This window comes from Suricata suricatta, chromosome 9 (assembly GCF_006229205.1).
Source record: "Suricata suricatta isolate VVHF042 chromosome 9, meerkat_22Aug2017_6uvM2_HiC, whole genome shotgun sequence".
In the NCBI taxonomy this organism is placed as follows: Eukaryota; Metazoa; Chordata; class Mammalia; order Carnivora; family Herpestidae; genus Suricata; species Suricata suricatta.
The window spans coordinates 4,196,528-4,211,890 of NC_043708.1; the positions used below are offsets into that span (position 1 = coordinate 4,196,528).

Below are 15,363 nucleotides of genomic sequence, written 5' to 3' on the forward strand. Positions count from 1 at the left end.
TTTTTTTTTTTTAATGCTTTCAAATGGATTGGCTTTTTTTCTTTAGAGTTTTCCCCTTGGTGTCTTCCTGCCCCGCTCCAGGACTATGGAAAATACCTATCTTATTACGTTTAAAGCTTTCGGACACCGGGTGCATGGAGTGGTTAGTGTGTGTCTGTGCTCTGCGGGCTGTGGCCAGGGGTACCTGGGCTGGAGACCCCTGGGTCGGCTTGTGACTTTCGTGGCTTTCTGCTGTGAGGTGAGCGATAGCCCAGCACTATTGTGGTCTTACCTGTGGGAGCATCCTGTCCCACACCTGTGGGCTGCTTGGGGCAGCTCAGAGCGGTCTTGGTCATCTGGTTCTGCGTCGCCCTAGAGGACAGGTGTCTTGGCTGCTCCCACAGCAGGGCGGAGTCAGGGCTCCATTTCCTTCCCCTTCCCTGGCTGTCCCCTATCGTACCCTTACAGGACTCACTGGGCACCTGGCCCCAGGTGGAGAAGGCTGGGAGACATATCCTGGCCCAGAGAGCCACCTGGAGGGGCCCAGACATTCTGGGCTGTAGACTCACTTTCTGAATCTGCAAAATGGGCACAGCCGTCTTTCTGCTGGGGAGGGTGCAATGTTAAAAGGAGATCTTGGATGTTCCAAGGTGCCCAGTGCGGTAGCCAGCACTCTAGGACATGAGAGAGAGAGAAGCCACTGGCTTGGAGCCGTGAGAAGGAGCTTCTTTGGGTAAGGTGGCCAGGAAGGAAGACTGCAGGACTTGGAAAAGAGGAGGTGGTTTGGGCCAGCACGGGGACAGCCCCGGGGCTCAGGCGCTGACTCTGCAGGAAGCTTTGCTCATTCCCAATATGCACTGGGTGCTGCGGCTTTCTCTGTACTGTTTTTTCCAGGTGCTGCCTGGTCTTGAACCCATGATCTTGTGGGGTGCCATTTTCCCTCAATTTCAGGCATTTGACAGTTCCTGCCCTGCCTAGGTGTCCTTCCTTCCTGCTTTGCCCTTCCTTGCTCTTTGGCTTTTTATTTTGTTTTGTTGAAGTATAATTGAAGTACAGTATTGTTAGTAAGTTTCAGGTGTACAAATAGTGATTTAATCTTTGTATGCACTGTGGAATCCCCACCTCAAAACCTAGTTCCCGTTCGTCATCCTACAAAATTGTTACAGTTTCTGTGCTGTAGGTTACATCCCCATCACTTATTTACTTTATAACTCGAGGTTTGTACTTCTTGGTTCCTTTCACCCACTCCCCCATGTCCCTTCTCCTCTGGCAAGCACTGATCTTTATCTATGAATCTGGGTTTTGTTTTGTCTTTTAGATTCCACCTCGAAGTGGAATCACGTGGTATTTGTCTTTGTCTTATTTCACTTAGCCTAATAATCCTCTGTTGTTGCAACTATGTTGCAAAATTTCTTTCTTTTTTTAAATGTTTATTTATTTTTGATGGGGTAGGAGGGGGAGAGCAAGCTAGTGCACAAGCTGGGAAGGAGGAGAGAGACACACAGAATCTGTTTTGTTTTTAAATGTTTATTTATTTTTGAGAGAGAGAGAGAGAGAAAGAGAGAGGGAGGGAGGGAGGGAGGTAAGCAGGCAGCGCTTGAATGAGGGAGGGGCAGAGAGAGAATCCCAAGCAGGCTTTGAGTTTACAGTGGGACTTGAACTCATAAACTGTGAGATCATGACCTGAGCCTGACCTGAGTCAGACCCTTAACTGGCTGAGCCACCCAGGTGCCCCCAGTTTCATTCTTTTATGCGGCTGAGTAGTTTTTGATTGTATATATAATACACCTTCTTCATCCATTTATCTGTTGATGGACATGTTGTTTTCATATCCTTTTTTTTTTTCAGTGCAAAAAGGTGGTTTATTAAAGCCCAGGCATAGGACCTGTGGGCAGAAAAAGCTGCGCGTTGTTTCCGTGTCTTGGTTATTGTAAATAATGCTGCAACTAACAGGGGAGCGCATGTGTCTTTTCAATTCGTGTTTTCATTTTCTTCGGATGAATAAATACTGGGATGTGGACTCATATCCACCATATGTGGATCACATGGTAGTTCTAGTTTTCATATTTTGAGGACTCCGTGCTGTTTCCCACAGTGGCCACACTAGTTTGTGTCCCCCGGCAGTGCACGAGGCCCCCTGTGCTCCACGTCCTTGCCGACACCTGTTGTTTCTCGCCGTGTTGGTCTTAGCCTTGCCGACAGCTGTGAGGTGATGGCCCCTTGCGGTTCTGATGTGCGTTTCCCTGATGGGGCGCGAGGTTGAGCATCTTCTCATGTGTCTGCCGGCCACCTGGATGTCTTCTTTGGAGAAATGTCTGTTCATTCGAGTCCTCTGCCCATTTTAAACCACATTTTGTTTGCTGTTGAGCTGTATGAGTTCTTTATATACTGTGGATTTTAACCCTTCTTGGTTATGCAATTTGTAAATATCTTCTTCCATTCCATACGATGCCTTTTTGTTTCACGGGTGGTTGCCTCACTGCGCAGAAGCTTTTTACGTTCATGCAACCCCTTTTGTTTTGTCTTTGCTTATGGTGCCTTTACTGCTGGTGGGAAATCCAAAAAAACCATCGCCAAGACCGATGTCGGGGAGCTTACTGCCTATATTTTTTTCTAGGAGTTTTTGGATAGCTGGTCTCATGTCCAAGTCTTTAATCCATTTTGAGTTTGTTTTTGTGCGTCGTGTAAGAAAGTGGTCGGTTTCATTCTTTTGCGTGTTGCTGTCCAGTGTTCCCAGTACCATGTACTGAAGAGACCTTATTTTCCCCATTGCATACACTTGCCCACTTTTTTGTAAACTAATTGACCCTGTGTGCCTGGGTTTATTTCTGGGTTTTATTCTGTTCCATTGATCTGGGTGTCTATTTTTATGCTAATTTATACTGTTTTGATTACCAAAGCTTTGCCATATGGTTTGAAATCCAGGAATATGGTACTTAAAAAATTTTTTTTAAATGTTTTTATTTACTTTTGAGAGCGAGAGAGAGAGGGAGAGAGAGAGAGAGAGAGAGAGAGAGAGAGAGAGAGAGAGAGACAGAGTATGAGTGGGGGAGGGGCAGAGAGAGAGGGAGACACAGACTCCGAAGTAGGCTCCAGGCTCTGAGCTGTCAGCACAGAGCCGGACGTGGGGCTCGAGCTCCTGGACCGTGAGATCATGACCTGAGCTGAAGCGGGACATTCAACCGACTGAGACGCCCAGGTGCCCAGGAGCGTGATACTTCTAACTTTGTTCTTTTGTTTCTCTAGATTGCTCTGGCCATTCGGGGTTTTTGTGCTTCCGTAGACATTTTTTCCCCTGTGTGCTTTCTTATTTACTTATTAATATAACGTATTGTCAAGTTTGCTAACATACAGCATATACAGTGTGCTCTTGTCTTCCGGGGTAGATTCCCATGATTCATCGCTTACATAGAACACCCAGTGCCCGTCCCAACAAGTGCCCTCCTCCATGCCCATCACCCATTTTCCCCTCTCCCCACCCCCCCACCTCATCAACCCTCAGTTTGTTCTTTGTACTTATGAGTCTTTTATGGTTTGCCTTCCTCTCTGTTTGAAACTCTTTTTTCCTCTTCCCTTCCCGCATAGTCTTCTGTGAAGTTTCTCAAGTTCCACATATGAGTGAAAACATATGGCGTCTGTCTTTCTCTGCCTGACTTATCTCACTCAGCGTAACACCCTCCAGCTCCATCCACGTTGTTGCAAAAGGCAGGATTTCATTCTTTCTCATGGCCAAGTAGTATTCCATCGTGTATATAATCCAGACACGTTTTACAATTATTTCTCCGAGGTCTGTGAAAAATGTCTCTGGCATTTTGTTAGGGCTCTTCCTCCATTCCACTTCCTGCAGGAAGGCCCCCTGGCTGCCCTCCTGGACTTTGGCCTCAGCTGGGAGGGCATTCCTCCAGGATTTCCCTCCGCGGCTCCAACCCATCAGGTTCTGACCTCTCGGGCGGGCTGCAGGGCTCTCGAGCTTGGCCGTGGCGTTCATCCTCACCGCTCACCCGTTAGCCACGTAAACCCCGGGCAGGTCAGTGCACAGAGGAGCAGGTTGAGCCTTGGTGGAGTTGAAAGGCCTACTTATTCCTTACAGAGTTGCTGGGCAGGTTAAATGAAGTAGTGTTACGTGCTTTACCCGGCTCTCAGTAGCTGGTAGTCCAGTGACCGGTGTCACCACTGGCAGACAGGCAACCTCCCCCCAAGGACAGGGAGTGTGCGTTTCCATCTGTGCTCGCCCAGCCGGAGAGAAGTTCCGTGTGTAACTGCCAGTATCTCTTTACATAGAAGAGGTGGCCTCTGAGAAGGGAGGTGGCCTGCATCGGACCACACAGATCGGAGGCTGCAGAGGCCAGGTGAATGAAGTCCTGCTCGGTGGCCTGGTCACTGCAGCTCATGCCAAGCCCCAGGTGGTGGGGTGGGGGTGGGGGGCAGGCGGTGGATGCCAAGAAACAGCCTGATCGGGGAGGGAGTCAGAACCCAGGAAGCCCTTGTCCAGAGCTGGCCGCAGTGCCCTTGGGGCAGAGCCAAAGTCTGTCTCCAGCTCCTGCCTAGATGGGGACGTGTTCCTCGGGGCACGGCCACCTAAGGAAACGGGCCCCGTGCAGCCCCTCAGAGCCACGTGGGCTGCCGGGCCACGGCCGAGGAGCCCTGTATTTGGAGCCGGAGGACCGGCCCCGCCGCAGACCGCAGGCCCGGCCAGGCGTGGCAACGGGCTCAGAAGTTGGCTTTGGGTTTGTCTTGAAAAACAAATAGCTTTGTGATTTCTTTTTTCTTGTGAAAACAGGGCACACTCATGGTAAAACAAAACATACACACGCACACACACACACACGCACACATTCAAATAATCAAAGGAAAACAAGGAAGTAAGGTGCTTGGCAATCGTTGGAATATTTGCTTAGGAAAGAACCCTTTGGCTTTCCCACTGGCAAGGGGCGCTTTCCCACTGGCGAGGGGCGATTCCAGAAGAGCTGGTGAAGCTCTCGAGGTGGGGGGGCGGCGTTTGTGACCCCTCCTCACCCAGCCACAAAGATGCTGCTGGGTGGGGGCAGGCAGGCCCCGGCTCGTGTCCCCCCAACTCTGAGACTCCACAGAAGACAGAGGGCCGCCCCCTCCCCTCCCACCCGGACTAGCAGCAGTAGCCCCGTGAGGTCCGGCTGGACGGAGCTGCGCGTCGGGGGGCAGGGGGCTGTGACTGGCAGGGGCCCCCCAATGTGGTGCATCGTAAGGGCGGAGAGAAGCGGCTGCCCCAGGAGAGGAAGGGGTGCTGTGACCCTAACTGGGTGGGGACAGAAGGAGGCCTGTTGGGCGCTGGGGTGCACAGCAGCACAGACGACAGGAACCCCTACGGGATTCCTCTGGGACCTCTCCGACCTGATCACGTCCTCCCCTGCAGAGCTCCTCCAAAGGCTTCCCTTTCTAGAAACTCGTCTCTGCCCTGGCCTCGGGGCGCCCCCCCCACCCCCTTGGTGCTCCGGAGCCACTCTGGGGGACTCACCCCATCCGCTCACCTCCCTCTTCATGGCTTTTGCAAGTGCTGTTCCCTCTGCTCGAATTCTTGTCTCCTACTCTTCATGTAGCGAACTCCCATCACCAGGTGCACAGGTGCACACACGGTATGATGCTGGGGTCTGCACCCTGGGCATCTGGCAATTTCTGGATATGTTTCTCTCATGGCCAATGCCAAGCCACTGGCACGTGCTGCTGAGCCTGGATGGAGGAAGGGAGGAGTGCGTTTGGTGCCTGTGGCACTGACCTCCCCTCTAAGCCCCTCCTCTGTCCCGCGGGGGCTGGGGGGGGGGCGCTGCACATGCAGGCCTTTGGCCTCCTGTAACTCTGCAGGCGTCTGTGGGCTTTCGAGGGTGGGTTTTGTGTAGCCCCCGAAGGCAAGCAGACCCCCCTCCACCGCCGTTGTTTCCTTAGGCCTGGCCCGCAGCGCTGCCCAGGCAGGACTGGACAGGCACCTGCATGACACTTTGCCAGCACAAAGTCTGCTAGGAAGGCCCTCGGGAAGGGACCAGCGAGCCCTCGCCATGCGGTCCCGTCCCCCACCCTGGCCTCTCCTACAGGAACGGGCATTTCAAAGCTGATCAGTGAGGCCCAGGATTCTCCCTTGATCTGTGTCCTGGGCTCCTTTTCCCACCGGAGTGGTCCTTGCTCCTGATTCCCGAGGGTGTCGTGTGTGACAGTGGCCTGTGCCTGCTAGTGTTGGAGCACCTTCTCCTTTTTCTTTCCCTTTCTCTTTCCCTTCCTCCCTCTTTCTCCTTTTCTCCTTTCCCTCCCCTCCCCTCCCTCTTTCCCTTCCTTTTCTTCTTCCCTCTTCCTCCCTTCTCTGTCCTGTCTCTGCCCACCCAACACTGACATTGACGCTCTCTGTGTGTTAAGTCACTTGTGTGGGCGACCCAGCCAGTTAGGTCTCAGGCCTCTGACCAGTGGCCGGGCCAGCCAGGCCTCTCCTCCTCGGCCCCGGGCCCCGGGGACACAGCCTCTGTCCCTGACAGATGACTCTCAAGCAGGTGCCAGCTCTGGTTTCCAGCCTCCGCGCCCAGGCATGCGGCCTGGCCTCCCCCACCTCCCTCCTTCCTTGCTCGTTAATTTGTACCAGCTTTTATGAGATGTGATTTACATCTCTTAAATTCCTTCATTTGAAAGGCACAGGCCAGTGACTTTACTGAAGGTCTATAATCCAGTTTGGGAGCGTTTTTATTACCTGGAAGATGCCTTGTGAACAGGTGCAGACCCTCCGTCTTTCAGATTTCTGCCCTGATGTCAGGACGTGTGTGTGTGTGTGTGTGTGTGTGTGTGTGTGTGTGTCCGTCCCCATCCGTGTGTCCGTCCCCATCCGTCCGTCCGTCCGTGTCTATCCTTCTTTGGGCCACACCCCACCCTGCCAGGTCCGGGATCTGAGGCCTGGCGCCCATGGGCCTTTAGCACATATTTGTCAGTGAACAGGAGGCAGGTTTCATGAAAGGCAGGCGAGGAGTGGGCCCGGTGGTTCCTGCAGGCCCCCTGGGCCACTTCCCGCAGTTTCGTCATCAAACGGGGTCCCCACAGCGCCTCCCATGCTGAGCAGCCAGGGCGAGGCTTGCTTTCTGGTGCTGAAAGGGAAAGGAGGAGGGAGTCACTAGGGGAAGGCCACCAGGCCAGGGCAGGGCCATGGGGAGGAAGCGGTTTAGGAAGGAGGGATTAAGAGAGTGTTAGGGACCTTTGTCAGGAGGGGAGTCCAGTTACCCCACTGCGGGCAGGGACGTGAGGGGAAGTGCTCTGGGTACCCGGGTGGAAAGCAGGTGGCAGCATGAGTTGTGTGCGCCATGGAATGTTCTAGACTTGGGAGTGCTTAGGTGATGAGAGGCAATGACAGGGACCTCCCCTATGGCTGCTGACACCGTCACGTGGTGGTGTTTGGCCTCCTTGGGGAGGTAGTAGGGAGGTGTCGTGCCTGGCATGGGGAAGGGTCCAGAGTGTGGGCGGGAAGAGGCCGCCTGTTCTCCTGGGGGCCCTGCCCAAGGCCACAGTCTGCAGGGGCGGGAGGAGGGGCCCGGGGCGGCCTTGGGACCTCCTTGCGGCCTCTGGAGGCTGAGGGCCCAGTGGTCTCCCCCACGTGCCGCCTCCACTGCCGTCTGCCCTCCCCCTGGCCCGGCCCAGCAGCGTTCCTCCGGACAAGTCTGGGGCTAGCCTGGTGTCCATGGTGACGCTGCTTCAGGGGGCTGGGGTGGGGGCACTCTGGGTCCTGCAGGCCCATCCTCCCTGCTCTCTGGGTCCTGCGGACACATCTGCCATGCATGTTGGTCTATGCGATACATGCAGACGTCCCGAGCCCAGCTTCCCCACACCGGGTGCCTTGGGGCACCCCTCCACGCGCTCACACCCCCAACACCATCAGAACGAGCACCTTCTTGGCGGACAGCGAGAAGCAGGCCCGAGAGGGGCAGGGGTGTGCCCGGGGGCACAGCGCTGTGGGGCGGTGCTAGGACCCAGGACTGGCTCTGGGCGCTTTGCCCTCACAGCCATGTAGCCCAGCCCTGGGGAAGTGCTCCCTGGGGGCTGAGCACCCACACAGTGCTCTTTCTGGCTCCCTGGGTTGGCCGGGGGCAGGGGGCAACCCTGGAAATTAGGTGTTATTTCACCTTGTGGGGGGACCCTGCTTCCTCGTGTCTACGATGGCGGGGTGGCCCCCTCCAGGGTGGGGTGGTGACAGCAGGATCCGTGAGGGTCAGATTCCCCGTGGCGTGCCCACTGGTGTCCCAGCCCTCGCCTGGGCCTTGCGTACATCCTGCAGGCCTGGAGCTGGGGGTCTCCAGGCCAAGTCTCAGCACCGTCAGCCTCCTCCCCGGCCTCCCGGGACCTCGGCCCCTCCTTTCCGTGACATCTAACAATGGGCATTGCTCATGGCCACCTGCCCAGTTGCCTTGGGCGGCGCCGCGGCTGTCGCTGGGACACATTTGCATGGATCTGTTTGTCTCTAGTTCCAGGTGGCCGTCCATGCGGGGCGCCGGGCCGCCCGCGGAGCAGTGAGCCCGTGAAGCACGGGGATCCTGGTCCAGCTTCTGCGGGCTTTGAGCTGGAGGCCTGAGCCGGCGGGGCCCCTGCTCCCGACTTGCTGGCAGCTGGGGGCCCGCTGTGGGGTAGAGTCTGGTCCAGCTGGGCCGGGTTTGGATGCGGCCCCTCATGGGAGCCACCTTGAGTGTGGGGTTCTCTGCCTCCTCTTTGGGCGTCGGCCCCCTCTCCTGGGGCCCCAAGAACATGGAGCCCAAGGCCGTGTCCTCCTTCCCTGAGCCCCTGAAGAGGCCCCCCTTCTATGGGGCCAGCGCGCCCTTGCTGCTCCATGAGCCCTGCCCTCCTGCTCTTCGCCGCTGCTTTCCGCTTTCCCGTCTTGCCCCCCAGCCAAACCTCCCTCCGTCCCCCATGCCCACGCCCGCCCTGTCCCCCTCCCCTGTCCTCCGCTGCCACCTGCCCCTGAATGTGCTGACACGGCTCCTGCTCAGGCTGCCATGACCTTGCTAAGTGCAGTGGGGGCACCTGTCTTGTCTTCCTGTCCATGGCCCCCCTTGACCCCGGCAGCAAGACCCCTCCAGCCTGTGGCTTCAGGTTAATCCTGCTCCGTACGGTGCCCAGTGACCTCCACCTCTGGTCTGAGTGGCCAGCGGTCCCCAGAGCATCTCCCCTGGAACCCGGAAGCTCTGGAATTGAAGAGTTAGGTATTTGCTCTTTTCCTTGTGTGAGGTTTGAGTTTTCCCACCACGGGCAGGTCCAGAGGAGCCTCCTAAACCGGGGCCCAGCTCCCCCAGTGTGGTCTCTGAGCCCGCCCGGTGCCTTGCCCCTCGTACACTTTCAGCCAAGGCCCCTGGGCTGTGCCTTCTCCTGATGGCTTCTGGACACCTCCTCCCTGCCCTGGGTCCAGGACGTGCCGCCAGGTAGGCAGTGGAGGCGACACGGGGCTTGGCCCCTTGTAGGCATCGCCCCTGCCCTGCCTGGAGTCCAGCTTGGACATCGGCCCCATTGGCACTGGGCTCCGTGACCTTCCTGACCTGGAGCACTGGGCCTGTCCTCGCAGGTCAAAGCAGGCTGGGCCAGAGCGGCCCCCAGGAGCAGCCCCTGGGCCCCAAAGGTCAGAAGTAGGATGTTTTTATCCTCCGATCAGAAAACTGCCATTTAATAACAATCAAACAGCTCCCGGGGCCCAGAGCCATGGTCCCAGCCTGACGGCAGCCCAGGTAGGGGAGTCACCCCCATTTCTCAGGTGTGGAGCCCAGGCTGGGGAGGGAGCGTGGCCGCCTGGGTCGTGGGCGGCTGAGGTCTGGGGACACTGTCAGGTAAAGGAGCTCCCTGAAGGTGGGCTCAGCAGGGCCGTGTCCTCCGGGGTGCTCTCCTCCGTTCCCCCAGGTAGAACTGTCTTTGTTCGATGGACAGGGCGTCTGGTGCCCACCGTCCAAGGTCGCCACGGCCTCTGAGGAAGGAGTACAGAACGGTACTGGCCTGTTTGCTGGCCTCAGTCCCAGGGCTGGGGTCCTGGTCCCCAGTGTCCCAGAGCTTGCCAGGCTGCTCACCTGGTACGGGTGGGGCCTGCCCTGCCCTCTGTCTTACACTTGGCCTCCTTCCACGGGGAAGCCTGGGAACTAACCCTGTGGGACCAGGCGGCCTTCCGTTCCCTGGGTCGGCTCCCAGGTGTGCCTCGGCAGGTGCCGCCCGGCCCCTGGGTGCCCAAGGGGGAGGGCTGGTTCCCCGGGGGCTGCTCCTGGTGAGAGGGAGCCCTGCGGTCCTGACCTGATGTCAGGTGGGCGAGGGGACTCTGCGTGGTGTCCCTGAGCCTGGGCTGTGGGCCAGTGCATTCCTGCTGGCCGAGGTGGCCAGCACTTCTGGGCCATTGTGAAGACATCTCTTCTTTCTCTGGCTCCACCCCACTGTGGCAGCTGGGTTTCCAGCCCCCGCCTCCAGCAGTATTCCCCCCTCCTCCCTGCCCCAAGCACCGATCTCCCCGGGAAATACAGGCCTATGTTCAGAAGTGTTCCTGTCACTCTGACCCCCTCTTGGGAGAGGAACACACTCGGACGAGGCCTGCCCCTTGTCCCCCTCCTGTGTGGGGCCCGCACGGCAGTGCCAGCTCCCAGGCTCGGGTCCTTTGGTCTCTTGACCCACCTGGTGGGACAATCTGGGTGAGTGCAGTGCTGGCTCGTCCCCCTTGGCCGGGGCTTTGGGGCCCAGTGGGGCCGCAGGGGCAGGGCCGAGTGTGAGCGGCCCGTGCCCTGTGCCGAGTTGCCAGGTCGGGGGAGGAGGGGTCCTGGGGAGCTGGCCGTGCTGGGGGTGTGGCCCTGGTGCTGTGGGGAGGGCACCACAAACCGGGGGGTCTCGAGCACCCCGTGTGTCCTCTTGCAGTCCTGGAGGCCACGGGTCTGACTCGGGGCGCACCTGGCTGGGTGAGGGTGGCCCGCGGCCGTGCTCCCTCTGGGGCAGAATCTGTGTCCAGGTCTTTCCAGCTTTGCAGGCACCTGCGCTCCTGGGCTCTCGGCCCCTCTTCCACCTCTCCCTTCCCAACCTGCAGGGGCAGACGGAGCCCTTCTCGGTGCCCCCTGGGACCCTGTCTCCTGCCTGCTCACCCACTGGTAGGGCCCTGGGATGACCCTGGGCCCTTCTGTATAAAGTCGGTTCCGAGTGACCTGGCCGTGTCGTTGAACCTACTCACAGGTTATGGGATTGGGCCGTGGATGTCTTTGGGGGGCCGTCATTCTGTCCCCCGCCCCCCTGCTGCGGGAAGCCCCCTCCATCCTGTGAAGGGGTTCCCCTGGCTTGAGGGGCAGGGCCTTCGCACCCTCTGCCCGAGTGGGGCAGCCCAGTCACCTCCCACGATGTGGGCACAAGATCAGCAGCTGGTAGGAAACTCGGGCCGGCCCCGGCTGCAGGCAGCCCACGGTGTCCCATTTGCACGGTCGCGAGCCTCTGGCTGTGTTCGGTGACCCGCTTCCTAGAGCTGGCCACCTCGGCGCACCCGGGCCGACATCGCGACTCAAGGCTGGTCGGCGGGCCCACCCTGGCCCGTCAGCCGGAGCTGCCCTGCGCCTTATCTGTTAGTCCTGCCAGTGACCCGGGCCGCGGTTCCCGGGTGGAGGCTTTCCGCTGAGCCAGCCTGCCGGAGCTGGGGGGTCGGGCCGTGGTTGTTTCATGTTTATTTTTGAGAAAGAGTGTGAGCAGGGGCAGAGAGAGAGGGAGACACAGAATCCGAAGCAGGCTCCAGGCTCCCAGCTGTCCGCACAGAGCCCGATGTGGGGCTCGAACCCACAGACGGTGAGATCATGACCTGAGTCGAAGTCCAACTCTTTACCGACGGAGCCCCCCAGGCGCCCTGAGCTGGGATTGTCTTTTTAACTTTTTTCATGTTGTGGTGAAATACACACAACAAAGTTTGCCACTTTAGCCACGTTTTGGTGTCTGATTTGGCGGCATCGGCGGATTCACGGTGTTGCGCACCGCTGCTCTTTCCAAACCTTTTCAGGGCTCCAAACAGACCCATTACCGGCCCCTCCCCAGCCCCTGCTCACCCCTCCTTTTGTCTCCGTGAACCTGCCTGTTCTCGGCGCTCACGTCGTGCAGCCGTGCCTTTGTTTCTGGCCTCTTTCCTCTACCTCGTGTCTTCGAGGCTCATCCGTGTCGGAACCTGTGCCCGCATGTCCTCCCTTTAAAAAAATTTCCTTTGGGAGTGCTGGTGGTTCACCTGGGAGTCCGTTCAGGGAGCAGGATTCGGGCGTCGGCATCGTGAAACAGGAATTTAAAAAATTGAGATCTAGTTACAGACAACACGATGTAAGTGTCAGGCGTGTGACACCAGGACCCGACATTTGTCCGTCGCCAACGGACGGCCACGGCGTGTCTCTTTAACCTCGGTCACCGTGCGCACTTAGAGACCCTTCTGTTGTCAGGTTCCCGGATGAGAGAAGTTCTAGATGAGACCCTTTAAGATCTACTTTCGAAGTGACTTTCAAATCGACAACACGGTATTAACTGCAGTCACCGCGCTGTATTATCGGAGCCCCAGGACTTAACCGTGTTTTGACTGGAAGTTTTGTTCCTTTCGATGGTTGAATAACATCCCACCGTGTGGCCAGACCGTAATCGGTTTAGCCGTTCATCTGCTGTCGGACACGTGGGTTGGCGTCAGCTTTTGGAGGCTGTGAATAGTCTGATGGTTGTTGGTGTTCAGGTCTGTTAGTGTCCCTGATTTAAATTCTTTGGGGTACGTATGCAGAGGTGAGATCGCGGGGGCTCATGCTAAGGCTACACTGAGCATTTTGAGGAAATGCCCAACTGTTTTCCGCAGTGCCCACGCCATTTTGCATTCCAAACTGTAGAACACGAACAACAGCTCCAGGTTGTCCACACCCACACCAACACTTGGTACTAACTGTGGTTATTACAGACATCCGAGGGTCCAGGTGGCTTTGCGGAGCTGGGAGGCCTGGGGGCTGGCGCTGTCCCAGAACCGAGGTGGCCCCCGAGTGCAGGGGCAGGGCAGCTGGTGTAAGTGCTGCCTGGGGGCCTCTGTTGTCCTCTGGGCCCAGGCGGCCTGCCGTCCTAGGACTTGGGAGCCCCAACGCCCTCCCCAGCGTCTCCAGCAGATGAGGGCTGTTTGCCCTCCTGGAGCCAGGGTCGTTCTGTAGGGACAGACAGCCCGTGAGGCACGTCACACTCCTGCCGTCCTACACTGGGACACTGAGGCTCAGAGAGGGTGGGAACGCACCTCTGGCCACACAGCGACATCAAGACTAACCCAAAGATGGGCTTGTAGTGTGGCCCTTGGGCAGGAGGATTTCGAGCCCGGGTCTCCCTTCTGACCGGGGCAGAATCTCTTTGCCCATGTTGTTCTGTTTCTCTCTGCAGACTCCCAGGGACGGGCCGCTCACCACCTCCAGGGCAGCCTGTTCCACTGCAGGGTGGTTCTGACAGAATGTTCTGTGGGGTGGGAGGAGGGTGGAGGGGCCTGGCCATGGGGGCCCCGGGCGGCTGAGCTGAGCTGTCACATTCTTCCCTTCTGAGCACAAAAGGGAAGTGAACTTCCTGGGTCAGTCGGAGGAACAGGCTGGGCAGGATTTGCCCTTGGTCTGGCCGGTTCCAGTGGGCACCCAGCCTCTGCTGTGGTTCTGGGGACCCTGTTCAGGTGCCAGCCTGTGGAGGGCGAGCCCGAGGCTGCCTGGAGACCAGCATTGGCGGTCCCGAGCATGCCCGGGAGAAACGCCGTTGTCACCAGCCTCAGCGTCCACATCTGCTCTGCGTCCAGGGCCTGCCTGCTGTCCCCTGGGACCCGGGGGGCGGAGCAGACCTGAGGAGTACCTGCCACCTTGAGCACGCAATGGCTGCTGGTTCTGTCCCTCCCGCGTCCCTGGACACAGACCAGACCCCTGCCCCCTCCCACAGAGCAGCGGGGGGGGGGGGGGCTTCTAGAAGGCATTCTCCCCCCTTTCTCCCCTCCTGCCCCCCATTCTTGTGCTGTCCCTGCCGGTCTGGCTGCTTGTTGGCTGGAAGGCCCACCCCTGCTCGGCCCACTCTGTCATTGTCTTTTTCTTTCCTGTAAAACAAAATACAGAAAAGTACCAAAGTTTCTAGAACAAACAACCCCCCACCCCATGAACGCACTCACCATTTTATCATGTTTCCTTTGGATCTTGTGTAAGAACTGAACCACAGAGACAAAGCCAGAGTCCTCTGCGCCTCCTCCCCTGCGCCCTCCGAGGTTCCCCATGTGTGGGGGCACAGCGTGCACCTTGTCGCTGGGGCCACACTGAAGTCCCCCGCCCCCCTCCCCCCCCAGCACGAAGGCCCCTGTGCGGCTGAGGGCTGCTGCTTCCGTTTTGGGCACTAGTTTCTGTGACTTGTGGTGACGCCTGCTCTCAGGCGGGCAGCCGAGACCCCCACCCTGGGATGACCCCTGGGAGCCCCCTGGTGGTGGGGGCGGCAGGTCCCCCTTCTTCATGGCTCCATGGGCCAGGCTGATCCTGGGTCCCCGGAGCAGGGCCATGCCTTCCGGGTGACCCTCTCCCCCTCTCTGCCTGGCGCTTAGTTGCTGGTATAAGGAGGGAGGGACAGGGAAGGGGGAGGGGAGGCCGTGCCGCCTCACCGCCTTCTTCCTCTCCTGGGCCTTCCCCGCAGCCAAGTACCCGGCCATCAAGGCCCTGATGCGGCCGGACCCCCGGCTCAAGTGGACGGTGCTGGCGCTGGTGCTGGCGCAGCTGCTGGCCTGCTGGCTGGTGCGGGGCCTGGCGTGGCGCTGGCTGCTCTTCTGGGCCTACGCGGTCGGCGGCTGCGTGAACCACTCGCTGACGCTCGCCATCCACGACATCTCGCACAACGCCGCCTTCGGCACCGGCCGCGCCGCCCACAACCGCTGGCTCGCCGTGTTCGCCAACCTGCCCGTGGGGGTGCCCTACGCCGCCTCCTTCAAGAAGTACCACGTGGACCACCACCGCTACCTGGGCGGCGACGGGCTGGACGTGGACGTGCCCACGCGCCTGGAGGGCTGGCTCTTCTGCACGCCGGCGCGCAAGCTGCTCTGGCTGGCGCTGCAGCCCTTCTTCTACTCGCTGCGGCCGCTCTGCGTGCACCCCAAGGCCCTGACGCGCATGGAGGTGATGAACGCGCTGGTGCAGCTGGCCGCCGACGCCGCGCTCTTCGCCCTCTGGGGGCTCAAGCCCGTGGCCTACCTGCTGGCCAGCTCGCTGCTGGGCCTGGGCCTGCACCCCATCTCGGGCCACTTCGTGGCCGAGCACTACCTGTTCCTCAAGGGCCACGAGACCTACTCCTACTACGGGCCCCTCAACTGGATCACCTTCAACGTGGGCTACCACATGGAGCATCACGACTTCCCCAGCATCCCGGGCCGCCACCTGCCGCTGGTACGGGCGC

General features: G+C 58.9%; 1 protein-coding gene across 1 annotated transcript in view; it reads left to right on the forward strand.

The window, feature by feature from the left end:
- The window catches only part of DEGS2 (delta 4-desaturase, sphingolipid 2), a 34,293-nt gene that overhangs the window by 17,187 nt on the left and 1,743 nt on the right, over positions 1-15,363 (forward strand). Inside the window, exon 3 of the mRNA XM_029950899.1 lies at positions 14,611-15,353. Coding sequence (XP_029806759.1) covers positions 14,611-15,353 — 743 coding nt within the window. The remainder of the gene's footprint in view (positions 1-14,610; positions 15,354-15,363) is intronic.